The 26,574-nt window shown below is 41.4% G+C and overlaps 1 protein-coding gene across 3 annotated transcripts in view; it reads right to left on the bottom strand.

The window, feature by feature from the left end:
- SLC12A1 (solute carrier family 12 member 1) overlaps positions 1 to 26,574 on the bottom strand; it is a 92,102-nt gene that overhangs the window by 32,804 nt on the left and 32,724 nt on the right. For all 3 annotated transcript variants that reach the window (XM_036261163.1, XM_036261147.1, XM_036261155.1), the window contains exons 9-18: positions 23,914 to 23,998; positions 20,217 to 20,368; positions 18,970 to 19,077; positions 18,533 to 18,656; positions 16,658 to 16,759; positions 14,522 to 14,677; positions 11,114 to 11,213; positions 10,234 to 10,345; positions 2,888 to 3,028; positions 60 to 166 (exon numbers count right to left, since the gene is read on the bottom strand). In XM_036261163.1, the coding sequence (XP_036117056.1) occupies positions 60 to 166; positions 2,888 to 3,028; positions 10,234 to 10,345; positions 11,114 to 11,213; positions 14,522 to 14,677; positions 16,658 to 16,759; positions 18,533 to 18,656; positions 18,970 to 19,077; positions 20,217 to 20,368; positions 23,914 to 23,998 (1,187 nt within the window). The remainder of the gene's footprint in view (positions 1 to 59; positions 167 to 2,887; positions 3,029 to 10,233; positions 10,346 to 11,113; positions 11,214 to 14,521; positions 14,678 to 16,657; positions 16,760 to 18,532; positions 18,657 to 18,969; positions 19,078 to 20,216; positions 20,369 to 23,913; positions 23,999 to 26,574) is intronic.

Genomic DNA, 26,574 nt, shown 5'->3' with positions numbered 1-26,574 from the left:
ATGTACTGCCCTGGTTAGTGCTTTACAAACAAGAACACATCTCGAAAGCCATCACTTACTGTATGATTCCCACGTAGTTTTCAATCTCTGTTAACTGAGCTTTCCTCCAGTTTCTTTTATATCCAATCACCAGAGTGTTTGGTTTCATTCTTCCTAAGCCCGAGGCCTAAACAGAGGAGATAAACACATGGGAAATCCTGACCATGCTAGGAAACCACCCTGGCAAATGAAAAAAATGTCCAAAAGAGCGCAGAAGTAATGTTCCGGTGATTCTGGAGATTAGATTACATTTCAGCGCATGTCCTTCATGCCCACACCCCAGCATAAAATAGGAAGATTAGTTCTAAATCATCTCAGCCATAAATGGATTTTAGATGACAGAAATGTAGCTTTTCTAAATTAGCAGTCATTTGCATTTCTTCTGACACCCTCATTAAAATGGTTCAATAATTTAAAATTGAGTGAGGGTTGACTTAACTGTTGGCATGCATGTTATAACTTAGTGGTTCAAAGCTAATTTCCACCTGTTATATCCATAATGCCATTAGCAATAAAATCCATGTTTGGAAAATTCTTATATACAGAAATCACTGAAACTTTTACTTAACATTATTTATTGAAGAGTAACTGAGCTATGTTTCCAGAACCTAATTCTTTTATCTGACAGTCTTATTAATAGCCATCTTCCACATCAGAAGTTTCATTCCCCCCATTAGATGACAGGATATGACTTCCAGTTAATTAAATTTAATCCAGCAATATTATTGCGCTCTTATTAATTGCAAAGTACTGTTAGGTGCTGTGGGACAGTGGTGAGGTGTTGTTTCTGGTCTTAAGGAGCTTAGGATAAAGGGGAAGAAACAAGATACACACAAATCATTTTAGTTCAAGTGCAAACACAGTAGGAATATCTGGAGGCATGAAGAAAGAAACCTTGAATTCCAGTTGAGGATTCATGGACGGCGTCATGGGAGAGGTGGCATTGGTCTTGGATCTTGCAGTTGGTTAGATGTTGACAAGTAAAGATAAGGAGAGCAGTGGCGTGAAGGAAGGACATTCTGGGTCACGAGGATAGTGAAACAAATGACCAAAACAGGACATTTTAGAAAGGTCAGTAGCATGTAGAAGAAGATAGGCATTGATGGAGAGTTCCTCAAATAAGCTTTGCTTCCACCACCTTTGGTGTATTGCTCTTAGAAATGTACAGGTAAAGAACAGCTCATTTGACCCTCCGCAGATATATGGCAGTATGTTAGTCTTTTCCATGACTACAGTTTGGGGATATGGCCATACATAGCGTCTTTTTTTTTTTAAAGATTTTCAGAGAGAGAGAAAGGCAGAAGGAGAGAAACATCCCTGTGAGAGTGGAACATTGATTGGCTGCCTCTTGCACACCCCCTATCAGGGATCAAGCCTGCAACCCGGGTATGTGCCCTGACCAGGAATGAAACCAGAAATGGGCATGGGACAATGCCCAACCAACTGAGCCACACCGGCCAGGGCGTACTACAACTTCTTAGATGCAAAGAAGTCTTCATCCAAAATGGTATCACGTCAGTGCTTCCCTGTGCTACCTCTGTCCTGCCCTTCGTCATGACTCCTCTGGACTCCACTCCTCTTTGAAGAAACTCATGAGAACAACCTTATGCCCTGCCATTTTTGTTTTATTTTTTTTTTACAATTTCTTCTGGATTATTATATGAGTAGATTTTCATACCTATGTCTTTTCTCTCCCGGTTCTTCTGCTGTCTGTTGTGCTACTCCCAGTGAAAATTTTTATTATTTTTCCAATTTACTGTGATAATTTTCCATGGAATGTGTAACCTTCCCAATATATTTGACCAAAGAGCTACTGAAAAGTAGCTTGAGACTGAAAGAAAAATCGGTGTCTTACAATGACCTCTCTTTCCATGATTAGTGAATTAAGAGCCGATGAGAAGAGGCTCATGGAGGTGACAGGTCCTTCAGAAATGGCTTCTCTGCATGTGCGGTCATGATGCACGTGTCCATCGGGGGTGTCAGAGACAGCGGTGCATCAGAGACTCCTGATCCCCAAAATATTTCAAATTAACCCATGCCTTTTCTTTTCTGCCTACACCAGCATCAGAGTTAGCCGGATGCTGTTTGGAGTGTTGACACACCTGTGTGGTAACCCGGAAAGTGAAATGACTCATTCAGGATCTGTAGAATCAGGGCTACTCAGCCATGTTAATGCCAAGATAATTAGAAAGCCGAACTCTTGGATTATTTTGAGGAAACTCTGGCTCTCTGAATTGGGAAGATCAGAACAAGGGGAGGAATTTAGGTACTTAATATAGAAGGGGAGGAAAATAGAAAGAATAAGTGAGAAAAGATGGAAGAACTGTGGGCTTTTGTGTTGGACCACAGAGATTATTACATTTTATTCAACATTCTGGAAATAATTTAGGAGGACAGAGAGATTATTTTTTTGCCCAGATCACCATGCATTTATTTAGTCTAGCAGCTGCCCTCACACCATTTGCAAAAGAAAAAAAAGGAAAAGAAGGCCTGACTTGAGCATTGTTCAATGCAAAAATAGTTTGAAGTTTTAATAGGATCCTGAATGTCGTCAACTATCAGAACAAATCTGCATTTCAATAAATATGAGGACAGAATGTATGCTGTTGGCCAAACGCAACCTCATTTTCCATTTCCAGTGTATCACTCATCATCCATTGTAATCGAGCTTCTCCGCTTTCGTTTTCGCTGTGCCTGTCCCCGGGAATTCACAACAAATTCCTCAAACATCTGCATGGATCTCTGAGGTTGGACTGCCTACGTGGAGCCATTTGCTCCGGCAGCTTCATTAACCTGGAAGGCTGATTGTCTTCCGCCTCTGTACTCACCCCCTCCCTGCCGACCTTACCTGGAGGAGACTCCGGACACCATCCCTGAAACAATCCGCAGCCACCGCAGCATAGAATGCCTTGATTTTGTTCTTTATAAGCCAGGCCTGCTTTTTCGCCATGCCGCTGTTCATCTCTTTAACACACAGCTTGCGCGGTCCCTGCGTGACACAATGAAATATTGGTTAGAGGCCCTGCGGTGACACGTCGCGCTGCTGTTGTTTTCTGAAAGGCAAAAATAGCTGGCAATGCCCCATTGAGTTAAGAAATGGGAAAGAGGGAAAACACCTCGGTAAATGGGGTTCACGCAGACCCAGCCTTTTGGAGAGGACCCGTGCCGCTCCCATCATTCACGTTCTACCCAGAATGTCCGGATGTATTAATACCTGCTTAATTAACTGCCTCATGATGAATGATAGAAAGAGCTGAGGGCATCATGGCACAGGAGGAAAATACTAAAAATGTGACTGCAGAGATTCAGAATAAATTCACGATCAACATTTGACTCAATAGCGAGAGCTGCTTTTAAGAACACCAATTAGAGTTAGAGCCCAATTGCAAGTCATGGAGGGCACTCTTGGGAGCCAGTGCATGATGATTTGCAAATTCTGCCGTGGACGACCACGTCTTGACTGTTCTATTACCCACTGATTGCTTTTTGTGTCTGATAAGGATTCCCTGCACCACTTTTTTCCCCATGTAAAGTTGACATCGTCCCATTCAGATAAATTAACATTTCCCACTCACTCCATGGATCTGGTGGGAACAGAAGCCCACATACTTATGGCATAGGAAGAATAGAAGAGGTTAGGAGAGAAGGAGGCAGGTTTTGTCATGCTAGATAGAACATTTTATAATTTCAAGATTTGAGTTCTGGAAACCCATTTTTGAACTAAAAAATTTATTCTGATTTCTCCTACCTTAAAGACCCAATCTAGCATTTCCTTGAATGTTTCAAATCAATCCCAAAGGTATCTGTGATGTGCCCACAGGATACAGACCTATTATTTTCTTGGGAAACAATTTCAATTCATGGAGAAATTTGGAATTTTGTTGAATTGTCTTGCATTTCATGCAATCCACCTGGAATCTTGGTAAATGCAGTGTGTCGGTCTGGAATAGGACACGAGATTCTGCATTTCTACAACTCCCGGTGACATGGGTGCTGCTGGTCCTCAGACTGCACTTAGGAGTCACAGTCTTAGAGGGTCTTATATTGGAGCAAAAGGCTTCAATGCATGAAAAAGATACGAGGCTTTGCAGTCAGAGAGAACCCGCTTCCAATCTAAGCTTGGCCTCTTTGAAGGCAATTGACTATCTCTGAGCTTTTAGATATTATTCTGAAAACAGGGATAAAAATCCTAATCCTGCAAGGTTGCTTTAAGTAGTGAAGATAAAGTCCTTAGTATAATGTCTGCAGTGTAGTAGGTAGTTGTCTAAAGTTGATTTTTATTATCTTAACTGAGTGCTCACAATCTTGTCGAAGCCCCCAACCTAATTCTGCAACTCAGATGAAGAGGCTGAACTGGAACCAAGTGTTGGGTTTAGGTCTAGCTCTGGCACTGACTAGCTGACACCCTGGGTATGCCGTTTGTCCTCTTTTGATATGGGTTATACGTTTGAAAGAAGAAGGCAATTGTTGAGGTTATCACTGCCCACTCTGATAGCCCCTTATCTATGTTGCTGTTGAACCTTTGAAATGGGGCTGGTCCACGATATGCTAGAAATTTTAAATATGTATAAATCAGTATAAAAATTAGTATAAAAAATAAAGTAAAAGATCTCATTTATAATTTTATATTGATTGCATTTTAAAATCATGTTCTGAATACATTACATCAAATGCAACATATTATTATTATTATTTCCTTTTTTTCCCTCACCCGAGGACATTTTTGTACTTATTTTTAGATAAAGCAGGAAGGAGAGAGGGGGAGAGAGAGAGAGAGAGAGAGAGAGAGAGAAACATCAATGTGAGAGAGACACATCCAGTGGTCACCACCCACACGACCCCAACCAGGGCCAGAGACAAACTGCAACCGAGGTACATGCCCTTAGTGGGAACTGAACCCGGGACTCCGTGGTCCACAGGCTGACACTCTAACCACTGAGCCAAACCAGGCAGGGCTGAACCATATTATTAAAGTTAACTTGACCTGTTTCTTTTTCATGTTTTAAATTGGCTACTAGGAAAATTTAAATTATATTTGTGGCATATATTAACTTTCTATTACACAACATGAGATAATCTCTGGGGTCCCTTCTACTTTAATATTCTATGTAAATTGGATCAGATTCTTTATGTACTTATTTTTACCAGAATATTTTCTAGAATGTGTGACAACTTTTCAAAAACAGTTTGGATGACTTACATTAAAGTTAAAAAACAAAACAAATCAAGAACCCTCAATGAACTGGAGAAGGTAAAGATACAAGGAGGGTAGTTATTAAAGCAAAAGACTTATAAGGAAAGACATGTCATTATGGGTCAAATTTTCCTCTGGGTTCTAGATTGTCAAAACATTTGAACCATTAGTCCTTGGACTCCATCACCTTCAAAAGTAAGAAGGAATATTTTACTCAAGTAGGCTTGATAATAACAACAGCCATGAAATAGAAGAAAAACCAACTACTGGGCCCAGCCAGTGTGGCTCAGTGGTTGAACGTTGGCCCATGCACCAAGAGGTTGCCGGTTCGATTCTCGGTCAGGGCACATGCCCAGGTTGTGGGCCCAATCCCCAGTAGGGGGAATGCGGGAGGCGGCCAATCGATGTTCTCTCTCATTGATGTTTTGATCTCTCTCTCTCCCTCTCCCTTCTTCTCTCTCTAAAATCAATAAAAAAAAAAAAATTGAAACAACAACCAACACCTGGGAAAGGCAGTGGACCATCACTGCATTGAGTTGTGCCACAGTGACTGTGAATCGCTGAGGAAGCAGGCATTTATTTTAAATAATACAGAGGAACAGTGTGTCTATTTGTAACACAGAAACACAGATTAAACATTAATTGTGACAGAGAGATTTACTTTAATGCCTAAATTTGCCATATTGAGAAGTCATAAAAATATTTCATGTAGAATCTGTCTTGGCTAAAAAAAAAAATTACAATATCCTTTTAGCACACTTATTAATGTAAGGCAGGGCTGCAATACAAATGTAGTGAGAAAAAAGTAAACTAACAAAGAGTGAAGACATACTGGAGAATAATTACTCAACATTCAAATATGTCACAGTCACAAAAATGGATTTTACCACCCTATTAAAATATTACGGAGATTGGCTCAGTTAGGATCCAAAATATGAGTATATAAATTCATTCAGGATTTGAACAAAGAAGCTCTAAACATCTTGAATATGTTATAACTTTGACATTTATTGAGGGAAGGGTAAAGAAAGTATAATTATTTAGTCTGGAGAAGAAGTTGATACGACACTACTTCAAATAAATGAATATTGTAAGAAAGAATTTGCAAAGAAATCCAATATCCTTAGAATTATATAGAGGAAGTTGGGCCAAGTGTGTTGTCCTTTCCAGCTTTTATTTTTATTTTTTATTAAAAAAATTATTTTTCTTTATTGATCCTAGAGAGAGAGGAAGGGAGAGGGAGAAAGAGATAGAAACATTGATGAGAGAGAACATCAATTGGCCACCTCCTGCATGCCCCCACTGGTAATTGGGCCAAGAACCTGGGCATGTGCCCTGACCAGGAATTTGCCCTGACCTGGCGACCTCTTGGTGTGTGGGTTGACACTCAACCACTGAGCCACACTGGCCAGGCTCCAACTTTTATTTTTCAAAACAATGAGTGTCCTATTGCTCTGCTTATGCTTCTATCGCCGCTCTGGTTGGAACTGTGAAAAAGAGAATTTTTCCTTTTCTGATTTATCCACCTTTTTCCTCGCCATGCTTCCTAGGGCCCATTCACAGGTCATTTTATTCTCCCTGTATTTGGTCATGTTCCTCTTTTATTTACACCATGACAGAAACTCATTGATTTCAGGAGAATAGATGCACCTAAAAAAGAGTGCACTTTCTTCTCCGTGGACGTGAAAGCTGAGATGAAGAAAAGGTTGAAGATAGAAGAGAGAATAAAAATTTTAGTTTTCCCTGGGTTATCTGTGCTTGAACTGCCTTCCCTTACAGCAAGAGAAAAGGACAGGACATTCAAGGTTTAAAGCATATTGAAGAGAGAAAAAGAACATGAATCAAAAGAAATTTACATCTTGGTCCCCATATGTGAAATGACCAGAAGGACGCCGACGAAATCCGGGTAGCAGTTCCGTTGGAGAGCGAGAAGAGCCATGGGGCTAAGTGGTTGTAAGATTATCGATCAAGACTTCAGCTTGATCTGTAACGGTTTATTTCGTTTAAAAAGTAAATGGAAACAGTTGTTTATTGGGAGAAGTAGAATATTAAGCCTCTTGGGATATAAGCGTGTCACTGATTTTTTTATATGGTAATTCAAAGGAGAAAACTAGACATTTTAAATGACCAAGCTGGATTCCTTAAAAAGGATCCCCATATTTGTCTTGCTGAAGGGTCCCTCCTCTGAAATTTTAGGCTGAGTAGGAAAAGGCATGAGAGAAGGAAGTGACTCTCGTGGGAGGGAGGAAGAGTTGGTTGGGTAGTGGGAGGACCCCAGTGTGGGCTATAGTATAGTAATCACTCTCTTTCTATCAATGTCAGCAGCTCTGAGGGCTATGACATCTCGTCCTTTAAAAATGCTCTGGATGTAGGAAACAGCAGCTGTGGCCACATGCTCTCCATCTCCCATCGGCATCCAATTCAGTGAGTCCGAGTCTTGCTCTTTCCTTGTAGTGTAACCACACTTCAAATGACTGAAGGCCCCCAGAGGGACTGAGCACAGAGCCTGCTGTCCTGTGGTTAGGCCAGAGGGGGTACCTTTCTCACTGTTCTATCATTCCCAAGCTGTTGGATACTTAAATAGTCCAAGATCCAGTGTCTGGACCTGGTTTGTTTAAGGGCGAGGACTTCAGGTTTCTGTTGAAGGGGATATATTGATGGCAACTATGGTATATACCAAAATAACGATAATGATAATCACAATATCAATAATAACTCAAATTAATTGAGCATTTATTACTGGAAAGACACTGAGTTGAGCAGTAGAAAGCTTATCTTGTAGAATTCTCACAACAACCCTGAGAAGACTGAGGCATAAGGAAACTAAATTATGTGCCTAAAGGACTCGAATCCAATACATGGCAAAACAGTGATTCAGATCTTGACCATGTGTCTCAAAAGCCCATGAGCAGTTGCTTCCTAGCACTAAAAATTAAATTGTCATCTCTGAACATCACCGTTACTATTTAACCTTTTCCACAAGGGTGGTCTAACCACCAACCACGGTGCTTTTGAAAAGATTTTTCCATCTGTTTCTTTCCATCTGTTTCTTTGACGACTGAACATGGAGTTGAAAAATGCTGACAGCCTCTGCAGCCCCAGGAGCTCACAGAAGGTAACTAACTGGAAAGACACTAACTGAAGCAGTAACTATTTTCTGTTCCCAAGAGAACCGCGGCACCTGGGAGTAAGACTCGGAGACCAGCGAGTGATGTCTAACGTGGTCCGATATACACGTCAAACAACCAGGGCTGCTGGCGGCCCAGACTGCGGTACCGACGTCACAGGAAATGATATTCCTGAATCACACTCTTTTATTCTAGTTCAAGTAGCAAAGGGTTAATTAAAAGCAATATCTTTTGTCTCTATAAAAAAGACCTTCCTCCCTTGCCAGTAGATGACTGTTTACGCGCCCAGTTCATTTCTCCTGCCCTGAAGATGCCTTATTGCCTGCTAAACCAAGTTTTCTCTAAATTGCTGGAGAAGAAAAACACCCCAAACTGCTTATTCCATCAAAACCCACTCCTATATCACATTGGCCAAAATGAAATCTACTCTTCCAGGGCACCGATGTCGGTAATATGAGAAAAGGGTGCTTGATGAGATTTTTAAAATCCCCTGGAGTCGCAGTTGGTCATTACTTAGCCTGTCAATCTCATGTAGTCAGTAGGATCCCTTTCACCCGCCGACCGGATAATTACATTGAGTTCTATTGTTTGAGTTACTATCACATAAGCACCAAGAGGAAAGAAAATATGACCAACTGGCTTCATATAGCATTTAGAGAACTGCCAAGTGTAAAAAGATGCTTAAGTGCTGGTCATGATGAACATGATAAATTAACCCCTGCGTGATGGTGCAGTTGACTGGCCCCAGGGTCACACCGCTTCCTATGGGCCCTATTGTTCACTGACAGGTATTGGATGTTTAGGTAGTGGTGCTCTGATCTCTTTCTCAGGATACAAGTCTGCTAAAGCTTTTTCCTCATGATACAACAGAGCACAGTTGGGTGGCCTAGACGGACATCCTGGCTCTGTCCCTTTCTTGTCATTTGACCCTGTGCCATAACTTAATCTTCCCGAATCCCACGTTTCCCCTCAGTAAAGTGAGAGCAAGGGTTCTTTTCCTTTCTGCCCCACTAGGCTGTTACGTAGATCAAATAAAAACTGTAGGAAAATGCTTTGAAGAATAGGTAACTATTACAAAAAGACGCTGAAGAGGTAGCTACGAATTTCGAGTGGTGTATGTGTGTGAGAGAGAGTTACAGGAATATAAGATACAAGCAGAGGTAGACTCCTTTGGAGAACTTATATTATTTTGTTATCATTTTAATGCTTTCTGCTCACTTTAGAAATTGGTTATTGGTCAATAATTATGGTTAAATTTTTAGGGTCTACTTTGATACCTTTTGGGAAAACCACCAATACGTTATCATTAGTCTGCCACATACTTACTGAACAAAAGGAACTGATTCAGTTCTAAATGTTTACCTAAGACATGGAAAACTCGGTTTAATTCCCTAGTTATCTGTAGTGTCATCAATTTTACCCAAATATCTAATCTAAATTCTATGTGCTCTCATTTAGGGCCATTCTGTCTGGTTCTCTCCTCATCAGGTAATCTGTATAATAGCCCTCTCCGGCTCGCTCCATCCTTTCTTGTTTCAATTGTTATGACCCCAAATGCCTTTATTTATTTATTTATTTATTTATTTATTTATTTCTGAGCCAGTTTTCTTTTTTCTCGACTCACAGGTCATCATTTGGAAATGTTTATCACTTTTAGTTGGTCTCCTATGAAATCAGAAACACATTTTATCCACTCATTTAAATTCAGGATCACGGGCCCCTGCTAGTCCTTGGCACATGAATCAAGGGAAAGGGCTCCTGTCCCAAATGCCCGCCAGTCTCCCATCACTCCATGTGCCCGCTGGCTCACCTAACATAGCACAAGGTGAGCAGCGAGGAAAAAGCACTTTTTTGGGATGAAAGGACTCTTACCACAAAGACTTCACAGCAGATGCACAGGCCGCTGTTCTTGGTAAACGCATGCGTTATATCTAAGAGAGCAGGTCTCGTCATGGGTCCCCCCGTTAGGACAATGCACTGGGGCCTGGAAATGGAGAAAGGAAGATGTGAGAACTCACCGTTGCAGGAAGTCTATGGGCTCAGAACTACCCCCGTGGAAATGGCAAGTACAGAGGCTTGGCAAAATGGGAACAACTTTCCACTAAATACTTCTTGGGTTTCTCCCCAGAAGTCTTCCATCATCCTGCCTGCCCATCTTGCTCTCTCTGCGTTCTTAGTTTAGGTAGTGATCGCTCAAATGTAGAGACAGGAAAGGTGGTTTTGGGTTCCCGCTGTCTTTTTCCCTCTGGACACCATTCTGTTCCAAACCCCAACACAGCCTGTCCACTGCCACCCAGTACTTTCCTTCATCCTCTTTGCAAAACTTGTGTTTTGAGGTTCCATTCTAAATAAAATATACCTAATAAAGAGCTGAAAGTGTTACTTCTCAGAGAATTCAGTAAGCCACGAAGCATTAAATTGAATGGAGACAGCACCAAGGATTAAGGTTTGTGGGCATGCGGGGACATCTCCCTGAAATCACATCCCTTAGATCCCCTGGGTGTCCCCATGCATGGAAGGTGACCCTTGGCACTATGAGGAGTTCTAGCTGGGGGTGGACATAGCTCAGAGTGAAAGAGAAGAAACACTTATTTACAGGAGGTGTTGTCATGAAAAGGTGGTGGTTTGTACGACTGCTTAGTCTTATGCTGTACCGACAGAATATATAACTACTCTAGCACATTTGTCCTCCATGAAAAAAAGCAACTTCTAATGTGCAGCAGCACCAGGATGCCTGGGGAGCCAGTTTTACCTGAAATTTTTCACGTGGTCTTCCACTGTAGTTAATTCCAGAGCATTGTCCAAAGCACTCACGTAGGAAAGAGCCTGAGTGGAGGAACCCCAGTTCACGTCTGCGGACAAGGGGGGACACGGCATAAGAAGTATCGACCCTCCCTCTGCATACCGTGAATAATTTTTACAAGTGATTCCCTTCCATGGTTTTCTCTGGCTACGTCAGCAGTGACGAGTGCCCACATCGGAGAACGTGTAGTGTAAGATTGCTTAGAAAAAGCAGTGTTCTTCTATGAGCACTTTGTGACTTCTTAAAAGTGAGACCTCTCTTTCCAGCTAAAGCTCAGACTTGAAAGCTGCAGCCCCCCCCCCCACCCCAAATCCCGCTGTGCAGAGAGGCTGGGTGACAACCACAGCAGACTGAGGAAAATGATCGGCCCCTGAATAAATTTAAGGGCTCACAAATTCTTAAGCTGAAAAAAAAAGCCATTTGTATGCACAGATAGTGTGTAGCAATCTTTATATTTGGAATCGTAACACTGAATAGCTCAGTGATTCTTATTTCTGGGCACCCTCGAAGAGGGCAAACCATTATTAAGCAAGTTCATTTGATCTTTAGAACCTAACCTTCATAATAAGGGAGGTAAGTACTACCATACTTTGCCTTTAAAAATAATTAAATATTAGATGGATTCTCTAAATTTTATAAGAGAAGGTCTCTGATGGGAATGTACAGATTCACTCCAGATGGCAGACAGAGCCATCTCCCAGTCTTGCTTTGAAGAGTCAGGGAAATGGTGGAGGGTAAGAATCTCGAGAGAAAGAAGATTAAAATTGATTAAATGCTGACTATGCAGGCATGTAGCATACCATAAATTAATTTATTCTTATAAACCCCTACTAGTCAATTGGATATTTATACGCAAAAAAAAAAAAAAAAAAATCAACCTTGACGCATTCCTCACATTATATACAAGAATTAACTCAAAACGGATAATAAACATAAGTTTAAAATCTAAAGCATTAAAACTTGTAGAAGTTTGTGACCTTTGAGTAGGGAAGGGTATCTTGATTAGAAGCAAAAAGCCAAACAGTAAAAGATAAAAACATCAATAGATTAGACTTTATAGAAATTAAAACTATCTGTTCTTTGAAACAAGCTAGTGTTTAAGAAAAATAAAAAGTCACAAACCTGTAAGTACTATTTGCAAAACACATACTGCTAAAGAATGTGTACCCAGAATTTATAAAGAACTTTTACAACTGAATAGTAACTCAAAAAATGGGCAAAAGAATTAAAGAGACACTTGACCAAAGAAGATAGAGAGTTGGCAAACAAGGTGTTCAACATCATTAGTCATTGGAAAAATGCAAACCAAGCCACAGAATGATAGGACTTCACTTCTATTAGAACGTGTGTGTGTGTTTAATCAACTGACAATACTAAGTGCTGACAAGGATATGAAGCAACTGGGACATTTATCCAGGTTATGATGAATGATGTCATTTCCAAATGTCATTTATGGCTGGTAGGAATTGAAAATGATACTGCTACTGTGGAAAAACAGTGTGGCAGTTTCTTACAAAGTTACATCTACATTTATTATATAATTAGAAATTTCACTCCTGGAGAAATAAAAACATAGGTCCACATAAAGTCCTGTGTGTGAATGCTTACAGTAGCTTTCTATATAATCACCTCAAGCGGAAAACATGCCAATGCCCGTCAACTGGTGAATACATTTAAAAAAAATCTGAGACATACTTACACAATGAAATGCTACTCAGCAACCAAAGGAACAAGTCCTTACACACACAGCAACATGGATGGATCTAAAAGCGTCATGCCAAGTGAGAGGAAGCACACACAAAGGCTACATCATAAATGATTCCATATCATATTCTGGAAAAGGCAATGTCCTTATTAGGACAGAAATCAGAAAAGTGATTGCCAGGGGCTGCGTTGTAGGGAAGAGATAAACTGCAAAGAACATTCTAGTGATGATGAAAACGCCCTCTGTCTTGACTGTGGTAGTGGCTAAGTCTGTCAGAAGTTATAGACTGTGCATGCAAAGGGGTGAGCTGGAGCAGGTGTCACTCAAGTTCCTTGGGATTCCACTTACAAAACGCCTTAATCCGAAGTGGGAAACGTGAGGGAAAGACTCCACCATCAGTGTGTAGTGATCCTGTCATTTCTCGACGTTCTCTCCAATCAGATATCGTATGGTAAAAGCCAGGTCAACATTAACCTAACACATCAAGGGCACCATGACTTTCTTGCTAATTGCACATTAAGATTTTTATATCTGAATTTGATTGAAAGGAAAGAAATCATGAAAGCTACATTTTTATGAAACTTCAGTAAAGGCGGACTTACCTTAACCCCAGAAAAATAAATAAATAAAAGAGGTGAGTTTTACCATATGTAAATTATACCTCATGTTAAAAATACATGAAGTAAGAAGAATAAGCAACAAACAAGCCTCTCCAAGGGGCTTCTCTGCTTCACTTGCGGAGTAAGAGTCAGGGGAGTGTGGGGGTGGCTCAGCCTGAGGCTGGACCTCAGGCCCTGACTCTGTGGTCTCCGGCCTCTCCCTCCTGCAGCCTGTCCATGTCTCTGCTTTTCTCAGCAATTTGTTCGTGCAACTCTCACTTTACATGTTATGTTATGTTATATATTATATTATTATATTATATTATATTATATTATATTATATTATATTATATTATATTATATTATATATTATAAGTTCATTGCTAATATGTGATCTGTTGACTTCTTGAGGACAGGACATCTCATTTATCAGGACATAGAAAGTGTTATAAAGAAAACCTTGTGGGGTTTGGTATCATACATGCTGCAGTTAAAATGTTAGCTCCATCAGCCCTAGCTGGTATGGCTCCATGGATAGAGCATTGGCAAGGGTCACAGGTTCGATTCCCGATCAAGGGCAGGTACCTGGGTTGTAGGTTAAATCCTCAGCCCTGGTGATGGCACATGTGGGAGGCAACCAATCAATGTGTCTCTCTCACATGCATGTTTCTCTCTCTTCTTCCCTCCCTCCCTTTCACTGTCTCTAAAAATCAATGGAAAAACGTCCCCAGATGAGGATTAACAAAAATAAATAAATAAAATGTCAACTCCATCAGATCCTGACCTTTCCCTTGGCAAGTGGTCAACTCTTTGAACTCCAGTTTCTTCATCTGTAAAATGGGTCCAATACTTAACGTACAGTATTATTGTGAGTGCATGATATATAATAGGTGCTCAGCAAAGTTAACTATGTTATATTACATTATGTTATTAATATCGCCATACACATGACACACCTAAGCGCATGGGAGCTGCTCAATAACTGTTCACTGAATAAATGGGTAGTTCGAGGTTGCTTTGTAAACACATTCCTACGTAGTCTTCTTATCTCACCTGGCTTCTTATAGGTCACATAGATATAGAGGAAGAACTCAATGACGTAGGTGATGACAGCTGCCCACCAGTTGATGACAAACATGACCGCACAGCACAGGACAGCTCCAAAGAGAGAGACCCACATGTTGTAGATTCCATACGCAGGTCTCCATCCTGAAAGCGCAAAAAAAAAAAAAAAAAAATCTGTGTGCACAAGGAAATCTTCCATGCTACCACCATCCTGCCACTCCATAGTATCAGCATACAGGTAGCAGGTTTCTTCCTGTAGCATAGCAATCAGAGCTTTCAGGTCAAGCTTCCAACTCCATTATTAGTTTTCTGTGACCTTGGATCCCTGGCCAATGAAAGTGTAATTATACCAAACAAGGATGCTGTGGACCACAGAAAAGTCCATCTCTCATGGCCTCTCCTCACTTTCCTGATTGTCTTCCTAAACTAGGAAGCTTGAGCATCTGATATCTAGGCCATTCGGAGTTCAAAGGAGGCAGGAAGGATGGAAAAGTGGAGTCTTGTGGGGAAAGATAGGGCAAATTCCTTGGTGGACGAAAAAAGAGAAGGTGAAGACAAAGGGCTCGTTTTCCCATGAAGAAGGCAGAGCAATCGTCACTCCATCCACTGACTTCCTGCTAGTTCCTCCTTCACCGAAGAGAACAGTGCTTACCCCTTCAGGAATGATACTCGATGGGAAAAGAGGGAGCACTGCATCCGCAACGTCGTCTTAAACCTGACGCATTCATATGTTTTGCGTTTGCAATGAAGCTATTTCTCATGGTTCTTACATGCAAGGGGGTTTCCCATGTTTTATCAGCTCCCGGAAATTAAAGAAGCTGTGAGACCGGATGGTCAGGATGGGGACGCTCTGATTTGAAGGGCACATTTGGTCTCTGGATGAAGTAGATATTAAATTTGGAGTTGCCAAAATACAACAGAGCTTTTCAAGTCTGCCGGAGCAGTTTCCCAAATGGCCACAAGATGGATATAGCACTTTGAGAACATCACTGGAAATGCCCTTATTTGACTCTGAGTCTGGCTGCGTGTGTGTGTGTGTGTGTGTGTGTGTGTGTAAAATAGAGAGGGACAGAGAGATGGAGGGAGAGAATCTTCATTTCTGGGTCTGTATATTTCTGTGTCCTCTATGTGCTTCTCTGTTTTTCCTCTCTTTTTCTCTCTTCCTCTTTCCCCCATTCATTTTCAATCTCTCCCTGCCCACTTCTACCACTTCACCTTGTTTTCTGCAAACGGGTATAACACGGCATGGAGGCACACATTTCCATGATTTTTTTTGTATTCTCTGACTAGAACTTTCTGTTCTCTGCTTATGAGAAGACAACAAAACAGAAACAAAAAGTCCTCCATGTATTCTGGAGCCTGGTGGTCTTGGGTGGGTGAAGGTTCCCCTTCCATCTACCTTTTGTCTTATTGGCAGCAGCTTTTCCAAAGGAGGCTCACTTGTGGCCGGCCCTAGACAAGTGGAAATGTGTTTCTACCCCTGACAGAAGTCCTCGTGGTGAAGAACTTTCTGAAGGTCGACAATGACAAGTCTCTCTTCTGGTGGAAAGGCAGGAGAAATTCTATTGGCCAATGGAAGCAAGGAAGAGATGAGGGGTGACTAGACAGGGGACGGTTCTTGGGTGTGAAATTTTGCACCACTTTAAACCACAGTCTGAGAGGGCGGAATGTCACCAGCTTCACTGTGAATCTGCATTGACGACTCTCAGCAGGTAATTATGGGAGCTACTCATCCTTCTCTTCTGCACCACGGGCAGCAAACAAATTGGTAGTAAGGGAGTTTCAAATATATACATTTATTCCACTTCTGTGGTCACTTTCACCATGGAAATAAATAGCGGTGTTTTTCTACTGCTGAAATAAATGTGGTTTCTCTCGCAATGAATAATTTATTGCCACGGGAGAAAATTGACTTTACGGTTGGTCAAAAAGGCCACTGCTCAAATGATTCTTTTTCTATTTCAGAAGGCATCCCCCAACTCGCCCAAACAAAGTGGATTACACTGACCCCCTAGGATAGAAGGAAACAGATAAACACAAATTAAGCACTCTCGCGGATTTATTTCATTTTATTGACCCTACCTGTTGGCTTAGGCTTATTTTCGTTTTGGAATGTCAGCTTACCTGGAGATTTGGCATAAGAGGCGTGGAAGCAGGAGAAGTTAATCAGTGCGTAGGAGGCCAGGAAGAAGTTGGAGATGATGGGAGCGATGGTGTTCAGCTCCGCTGTGAACAAAGCAGAATTGAGCGTGCACATGAGTGATGAGGCCAGGGCCTGAACAGCTGTTGCCGCCTGGAAGCTTGGCTTTATTTGGAGATTGAAAACATAGCTAGCATCTGTCAAAGTTTAAGAAGTTAGTGATTTTTCTTTGGGGCTGCATTCATTTTAAAACCTATTCTTTGCCAGAGTTTCTTTCCCATAAAGTAAGAAGCAAGAAAACCTACCAATCAGAATAAAGGCAACCAAGACCTCTACTTGCAAAAAATGTGAGTGGGAATGCATTGAGGGTTTGGGAATGGGCAGAGGACAAACTCCCCTGTGGCTATTCCAGAGGTTCCAAGTCCTGTGTTCTTCATCTGCTCTGTACACCAAGGCTCTGCAGAGGCACACATTAGTTGAATACCAGTGCACCAGAAAATGCCTACTTGGAAATCTCTCTGCACATACCCGACTTGCTCTCTCTGACTTTCAGAACTCTTGTTAGTCCTTTGTACTTTCTCTACATCTCTAGAGAGTTCTACCTCCCAAGATTTGTCCAAAAAAAAAGGTTTTACTGCTGTAGCTAAATATCCAGTACGATTTAATCCCAGTTGAATTGTGTATGCTGTGATAGAAGAAATAATTTAGTGATAGCCCTATTTCTCTGAATGTCTGATGTCTAGCAACCTCAGTGATGCAAAAGCAGGTGGCGGCCAGGTGTGGGTCTACAACCTGGGGGCCAGCAAGGACGTAAATAGCTGCCACCAAACTGGTGCCATGGAGCTCATCTGCATTGTTCTAAAAGAGTGATTTTTAAGGATATTATTTAATTTGTACAATTTTTAAAGCGTTGCCTATTTGATCACTTACATGCAGCATAGGGCAAGGATACAGAAGCTTAAATTACATGATTGAAACATCTATACAGAATCACCTTTTAGTTTAATTTTTTTTTTTTAAACGCTCGAACAAACCTGTTACCTTTAACAAAAATTTTCAACCTCGTGGCAGTCTTATGAGAATTCGTGAATTGGAGTCACGCCCTGAGTTTCTGTGCTAAGAGCCCTCATTGTTTGGCACCTTTGTGCTGAGGGAGGCTCTGCCCATCGTCCTGACATCTCAGTCTTTTCCCTCCAACGTGCTCGCCAGCAGGAGTGAGGCCTGAGGGAGCGGTGGGGAGTGTGCCGGCTGCAGGGGTGCATGTGCCTCTCCAAGATCAGGCAGCTGTTTCTGCATTATTTCCAGAGAAGGAGACGAGATTAAAGTCTAGGAGAAGTGGTTCTCAAACTTGAGTGGTCTACGACTCTCCTGAGAAATTTGTGAAAATGCAGATTCCGTGTCACCGGAGATTCTGATTCTCACTCTTGGGTCAGGCCTAAATAATCTGCCCTTAACAAACCTGCAGATAATCTGGTTCTGACGCAGGTGGTCAGTGGACCACATTTTGAAAACAGACACTTCAACTCTCCTGCTAGCTGCCAGGCGAGGAGGTGTAGAGATGGGGGTCGCTGGGGAGACTCCGGGATTAGACATAACAGGCAGGTGGGAGGATGCATTCAGTTACATTTGGTTGGATGGATTTCCAACCCTCAGATGCAAAGAGGAGATTAAAGTCCAAGGTCCACCTCAAGTCTTCCAAGGCTCTTTTCCCACAAGGATTTCTCATGTCCTTCTTGGACAGACTCCTCTATTCCTCAATGGAAAATGGAGCCTAGAACAGGTAACTCTCTAGCTAAAGGAAAACCTTATGAGCACCAGAAGAATTACAGGCTTTCAGGAAGAGCAAGAACTCTACTAACCAATAAGAATGAACGCCATGGCTATGACAAAGGTGAGGATGTATCCTCTCAGCGGCTCGTTGTTTTTCCCGTAGCCTTTGGCAAAGAACTGCAGGGCTTTGTAGATGTTGTCCTTGCATAGAGCCTAAACGGGAAGGAAGAGGAGAAATTCGTCATTTAGCTCTGGACAGTCATTTTCCCTGGGTGATTCAAACAAGACGCCTGGGCGAAAGATGGAGTGATGCACAGCATGAGGCACAGGTGAGCACCGAGGTCCATCCTTCTTCCCGTTTTTTGAATTGATCTTGACTATGTGGCAGACATAGCACTGCAGCTAGATACACCCATTAAAGTGTTTTGGAAAATGATGGAAAATGATGGCCAGTGAGAATGACTATGTCGGCTCATCCCTGGTCAGTGGCAACAGCAGCAGGGAGGGACACACACTCCTGTCTCACCTGGAACACTTTGGGGGCGCTGACGAGGGAGGCCAGGGCCGAGGAGAGCGTTGCAGAAAAGATGCCAGCCGTGATGAGGGGGCCGAACCCTGACACCATGCTCATGACCTGGAGAAGACAGGTCCAAGTCAGGAAACTCGTCCAGCAGGCAGTAACAGCAAACCAACAGATGAATAAATAAACAAATAAATAGCCACATTTTTCTTCAAATGCTTCCCTTTCCACTTTCTGTGAATGGAATCTCCTTTATAAGCTCATTGTTTCTAACCACCCCCTCCTCCCACACATTTCATTCTCCAGTTTTGTTTTCAAAATGGAAATGGCAATTCAGTTGATTATAAAAATAATTAATGCTCACCACAATTCACCCAGAAGAGACTGGAAAGAATAAAGAAGGAGGTTTCTAGGATTTTAACAGCAATTTGCCCTCTGTCCTCTGTGAGCATATGTTTCTTTCAGGATGGGAAATTCTATCTCACAGAAAGTGGTATTTTAATAAGTTTGGGGAGGGACTCAGCTGTTTACCAGTCTTTTTAAAGGCATTAGTCTTTCTTGTTCTTCCTGCGCATAGGGGCTTTTCAAACCTTTGCTGCTTCTGTGCTCATTAAACATAATTTTAGATCTGAGACATGATGAGATTCTATCCATTTAAGTCATATTTTGGAATAGTGACTTCAGCTGAGTTAATTTCTCTTTGTTGGTTGTTAAAATAGATGAATGAAGCCTTCGTGACACATTTGCTTCTGAATCATTCAGGCAAATTAATGTGTTTCAAGTCTTACAGTGTTCCCCACTTCCCCTGTTGCTTCCCCCTCACTTACCACCCCTCTGCCACTCACAATGTTCCTGCGGGCCCCGTCTCCCAGGCCCCCCAGGACCACCGCACCGGCTTCCCCTAAGCGAAGCCCATGCATGAAATGCATCCCAGGCTAACTCACCTGTCTCTCCTTCTCCCCACCATGAACTCTTGCACAACTGATGGGAAGATACACAATGTTGGGTGGTGATCCATCCCTAGTGGTGCAATTCATTCAAGTGCCTGTTCTCTCCCCACCGCAGTAAATGTAACCACTGGATTTTTTCTACTCATATGCCTATCTGACTCCCTTTCCTCTCACAACTGTTCCTTGCTGAATTCAAATCAGTCAATAATCAATCAGTTGTAGAGTCAGAAGTTTCATTATACACGATGTTATAGAACATGAAAACAATGGCAATAAGCATTATTGTAATTATTGCATTCCAACCTGGAAGTTGTTCATCAGCCCATACTGACATGGTTCGTGTTGACATCTTGAGAAGTCATAACCCAACCCACAGGCTGCTGAACCATTGCAGTTCATCCCAGAAATGATGGTGTCATTCATGTTCCCAGTGGCATCTCGGACCACACAGGCCCCTGCGGAAACAGCAGTGGCTTGTCATTTCTGTTTTTTTAATTCTTTAAAAAAAATTTTTTTTTATTAATTTATTTATGTTATAGATGTTTCTCCTTTTTTCCCCATTGACACCCTCCTCCCCACCCCCCCACCCCGTCCCCAGCTTTGTTGTCCATGTCTATTGGTTATACGTACATGCATATAAGTTCTATGGTTTATCTCTTCCCTCCCCCCTCCCCCCCTTTTCTGAGGGTTGTCAGTCTGTACCCTACTTTCACGTCTCTGGGTCTACCCTGTTCCTCAGACTGTTATGTTCATTATATTCCACAAATAAGTAAGATCATGTGGTATTTTTCTTTCTCTGCTTGGCTTGTTTCACTTAGGATAAGACTCTCTAGGTCCCTCCATGTCATCCCAAAGGATAAGAGATCTTTCTTTCTTACAGCTGCATAGTACTCCATTGTGTATATGTACCACTGCTTTTTTATCCATTCGTCTACTGATGGACACTTGGGCTGTTTCCAGATCTTAGCTATTGTAAATAGTGCTGCTACAAACAAGGGGGTACATATATTCTTCCTGATTGGTGTTTCAAGTTTCTTAGGGTATATTCCTAGAAGTGGGATCACTGGGTCAAATGGCAGTTCAATTTTTAATTTTTTGAGGTAACACCATAGTGTTTTCCATAGTGGCTGCACCAGTCTGCATTCCCACCAGTACTAGAGTCCCCTTTTCTCCACACTCTCGCCAACACTTGTTGTTTGATGATTTGTTGATGGTGGCCATTCTGACAGGTGTGAGGTGATACCTCATTGTTGTTTTAATTTGCATCTCTCTGATGATTACTGATGCTGAGCATTTCTTCATAAGTCTCTTGGCCATTTGTATGTGCTGTTTGGAGAGGTGTCTATTTAGTTCCCCTGCCCATTTTTTAATTGAGTTCTTTGTCTTCCTTTTTTTGAGGTGTATGAACACTCTATGTATTTTGGAAATTAACCTCTTATCTGATGTATCATTGGCAATGATGCTCTCCCATAGAGTGGGTTGCCTTCCATTTTGGTGGTTGTTTCTTTTGCTGTGCAGAAGTTTTTTAGTTTGATGTAGTCCCATGTGTTGGCTTGTCATTTCTTTATATGAAGAGTTCTGTTCCCTTAGGGTTTCCTTTAAAAACATACTTAGTTTGCTTTGAGTCTGAGCAGGTCCACTGACTATCTTGTCTTCATTGCCATTGCTTCTCAGGACATGGTACCTGGAGGTTCCCATCCTCCGAAGCCTGGGAGCACCCCCAGTGTCTAACAAGCTGCCACTTCTACTGCCTGGGGTGGTGTCATTCCTAGCTGTCACCTGCCTCTGGAAGACACTTGGGGGCTTGGAATACCTCACTTTCTGATCCCTTAAAATGTGCATACAGTGCTTTGCACATAATACACGCTCAATTCAGATGTATAGCTTTAATACTACTATTCCGTGTTTTTCAAGTAGGATTTATTGTCTCATCTGTGAGAGAAACAAGGGATCGCATTATTGAATTTGAGTAGTTATGAGACCCAAGCCCTTGCTTTCAACTAACGCTATTCCTTGCACAATTTTTGAAATAGTTATAATTTTACTTTATATATACTTTTAATGATTTAAACAATACATAAAATATTTGGGGATAAAATATTAAGATTTCTTAAGTAAGAGTAATGGTCAAATAATATTCTATCAAATATTTACCTGTTTATTCAATTTTTTCATTCATTTAGGTGTTTTTGTTATTTTCTATTATAAATATTCTATGAACATCTTTGTGCATACACTTTTTTTCTGTATTTCAAAATATTACTCTAGGATAGATCCCAAGTAATGGATATATAAACTTTTTAAGGATCCTCGATATATATTTTAATCACCGACATTCCTTATGAATTTTTCTAACTGTAATCTCTGGCATTACGCACTTAATAGGATTCTTGAACTATATGAACATAGGTGTGAAATATATACAAACTTTTCTGAACTACCTGTGGGATAAATACTTTACAAACTAATGCCAACCAATAAAACTGTTCATTCTGCTTTTCCAGCTCCAGCCAGAGGGCGTTCTCATTCCTTGCTAATAACTAGAAGAGAGGTCCCAGTGATGGGTAGGTAATAATGGGAACCCTCAGTTTTAGCCATGAATTCATATTCTTAAATACAAGAAAGACTTAACAATCACAGACTTTTCTTTTGAAAGAACCACTTAAAACAGTCAGGGCAAGGATTTTTTTTTTTTTTTTTTTTTTTTTTTTTTTTTTTTTTTTTTTTTTTTATCGTGGCCTGCCAGCTCTGTGAACACCTGAAATTATGGATGTGGTTATCATGGAAAACGATCTATTCCAGATTGTTCTTCTTTGTGTTGTTCATTTACATTGAGCTGACTCTTCTAAATCATGTATTTTAACTTCTGCATAATAGAACTCCCCAATTTCCCTTGAAGGGAAGACATGAACCATTATTTACACTAATGACCCCTTGACTATCCTTCTCCTATCTTGGGAAAAGTATAGAAACAAAGATTTTCCCACCCAGCAGGAGCAAAAACTAAAAGAGTCTTTGCAATCAGGTCTACAGCTTCATTTAGCCCTTTATTTTTACTTTGTGTGAGAAAGAAAACCATTTGGGAAATTTAACTTTAAGTAATTTCAATGGTATTTTAAAATGCGTCGATATACTGCATTGGAATAAAATCCCTTCACATGTCACTAAGCTTGGAAATGCCACAACAACGCAGTTGGCACCATCATCCAGTTTCCTCAAATAAGAAGCAGTGAGAGAAACAAGAAACTAAGTGAATTATTTTGCTGTTTTCCTTTAGAGACCAACTCAAGGCATATGTACTTTCCCGATTTGCTTCGTAGTAAACAGAGGAGACTGCGATGTGGCCTTTGATGGCATCGTCATCCAGGCCTCCAAAGTGGTCCAGCCTGGAGCTGTGTTCCCTGGTGTGTAGAGAATTGTTCTTCTCTGGGTGTTCAACAAGCATGAGCTGAGCCCCAACCCGGAGGAGGTGCGGCTGCAGGCAGCAGGCAGAACAAAAGCCTGCTTAGGAAGAGCAGGTGAATCCGCATTCGTTCTGCTCAGTGGATAATGGGGGGACTCGTCACCCACACTGCTGGCTGCTGGGTCTTGTTCTGGTTTCCTGCTGATTGGTGACAGTGACTTCCCTGTTAGGGACAGCAGTGTGAGGAGGGGACACCGTCATCAATTCTGTCTTTCATACTTTTCTAAGGTTTTTGTTGTCATTTTTGTCTGGTTCGGGGCTTTTCTCTTTCTTAGTTTTTCGCCTCCCTCTGCAGGGAAAAGAAGGTGGGGACCGGAAGTGATGTCTTCTTTGGCAGTTGGATTCTTATCACCTAGAGTAGCAAAATGGGACCATCTTGTGTTCAGGTAAAGAGTTTCATTGCATTCAAACCCCTAGAGCATCTAAGAGGGGAATTAACAGTTGTCGCCTCTTTAAAAATGCACTACTTACGGTTCATTGAAAGCCCACTGGAAATGAAAATCCATCGGACTCCAACACCAGAGACATACAACTTACCTACACAAATAGCAACCCCTATGTAGGCGACGGTGGTGATGAAAATGGCCAGCATGGTCCCTCTGGGGATGGCATCTTGGGGATCCTTTAAAAAAAACAATGTGGAGGTACAAGGAGACAGGGTGGAATGAGAAACAGATCAGTTGGAGTTATTTCTGTATTTTTAATTTTTAGGTAACTCTTGCTGAGCAAGTTTTTTAAAAAAGATTAAGCTAATAGCAAAATGGTGAGCTCAAATTCTTCTGGGATAAAGACAAAGTGCTTAGAGTGAATAAAGAAATCTTTAGAATTTTGCACTAAACAGAAGAGATATCTAGTTGTCCAGGAGGGAGTTTCTATAGAAAAATATACTAGTTAGTTCACTCACTAACGCCTCTCTCTCTCCTTTATCTCCTGTGAATTTCATGTAGATTTATTAATCCTTAAATTATTAGGAGAAATATCCAAAGTTAACCGGCACATTGACGATATTTCTCTGTGTGTGTGTTTTCACTAAGCTTAAGCATACCTTTACAAAAAAATTACTTTTGGCTGAGCAAAAAGGATGATCTGCTAAATTCTCCAATCCCTCAAATTTCCCATTTGAAATCTAGTTCAGGAATGACTACAACGGGAGAGATTTAATTTCCAGAAGCAGACATAAAGAAAGAGGCAAATTTAAGCTTATAGCAGAAAATGGGCTTTTCTCTTGCTTAGAAAAATGTGTAAAAATTCACTGAGTTGAACTCACATCATATATAACATACCATTTTATATCCTATTTGGGGAGGGGGGGGAGCAAAATCATATCATCATCAATTCCAGGCAGCATAACTTCTAAATAATTGAATTCAACTTAACAGAGATTATTAAATAGAGATTCTAATGTATTTATTGATTATACAGGACAGTGCCTGGCCTATAGTAGGAGTCGATAAATATTGACTTGAGGGAAGTATAGTCCCAGAGGCATTAGTTCCCCCATCAGAGGACATGAGACTCATCAATACAAATAAGAAATCAATGCGGTTAAAGTATGAAATTGTTTTTTTGTTTAGATTTTAGCTTAAACCAGCTGATCAAATTTTTCAGAAAGGTAAATTCACGACAAATATAGACTCAGCTGCCTGATCAAGCAAATCTGTCCCCACGCAGGAGTAAGCCGTCCCGGTGGAGTCCCTCCGTGATCATTAATTCCTTCCCACTCCTTTAGGAATTACTTCCACACACGGTTGGTCTAATACAGCGATTTCAACCTTTTCCATCTCATGCCACACATAAACTAATTACTAAAATTCTGCGGCAAACCAAAAGTATATTATATTTTTTGCCCATCTGACAAAAAAATATATATATAATTTTGATTCATCCATAGCGAATGGCTATTTTGCCTTGGCTGTTGTCATATTTTTTGTTTGACATTCTAAGGGAACAGAGGTCAGTGCCCCTGACTAAACAGTGAGGGGCGACATGTTTACATGTTTGCGGCGCACTGGTTGAAAACCGTGGGTCTGACACACACACGTGCAGCCTCCTGTCTCCTGAAGTGACTGTGGCAGGTGCATGACTCTGGCCAGCACGTAGGAGGAAGGAGGCAATCGTGGCTGGAGTGAGCCCCATTCAATCTCCTAATTCGTGTTACATTTCAAAATTCATTTTCTTGATGAAGGATTTCGTAGGGTCTGAGTGAAATGTGAAGGACTGATTTGAGTGGGAAGAAAGGACAAGAAGCGGGACGATGGAAGGCAGTCTTATACCTACGACACAAAAACTTAGTTTTTGTTTAGAACCACCTGCTCCAAGCTCTAAAAGGACTTATTTAGAACTTATGTGAAGATCCAACCTGACCCGATATAAATCAGAATACTTTAATGCAGGGTCTATATGTTCATGTCATCTGGTCTGGCTACAGCTCCCCCAGACAGGGCTCAGGACCTCAACAAATGCTTACTTTTCATTCTAAATGTTAGTCCCCGCTCCCCCAGCAGTAAACCCAATCTAACTTCCCTTCTCCTTTCATTAAATATTACATATTTATTTTAAGACAATACAGACATTTTATTAAATTGCGGCTTTTGGAGTACGTCAACCAGATCCTAATCTTGCATCTCTGAATCTACATCTTAACACTCTTGGTTAGACTTGGGTGTCTTCCAGATTCTCTCCCAGGCACATATTTGCAGATTATCAATGAGTTAATGTTAATAAATAGAAGGTTCAGGAAGGAACTTTGTGCCAACTCTCACTGACTGCCACCTTCAGAAGGTTGCTGGGTTGCGAGCAGAGATAGCATCTTACATATTCTTAGAGTGTGTAAAAAACAAATGTTTGCTAAGTTGAACTGAATCCGTTATGTCTTTGTTATGTTTAGTTTTACTCTGAGGGAGAAGCATGTGCTACAATGTCCTCGCCGTGTTCCAGCATGCAGTCACCCGTCAGTCCTTCGCATACCGGACCGCGCTGGCTTTGATCATGACGTGTTACTTCTCAACCCATTCTCCTCCCTCGGCTTTCAGGACCCCACTCTGACTTGGGTTCCCCTTGGTCTCAGGCAGCTTTTTCCTCTGTCTTCTCCAAGGGCTCCTTTTCCACCATCAATACTTCGAAGGTCTGTTTCCCTGAGTGCTGCCTTGGTGCTCTCCTCGCCTCCCCTGTGCGCAGACCTGGATGGCCTCACGCATG

The sequence above is a fragment of the Molossus molossus genome, unplaced genomic scaffold, assembly GCF_014108415.1.
Source record: "Molossus molossus isolate mMolMol1 unplaced genomic scaffold, mMolMol1.p scaffold_m16_p_1, whole genome shotgun sequence".
NCBI lineage: Eukaryota > Metazoa > Chordata > Mammalia > Chiroptera > Molossidae > Molossus > Molossus molossus.
This window is presented reverse-complemented; position numbering and strand designations above follow the sequence as displayed.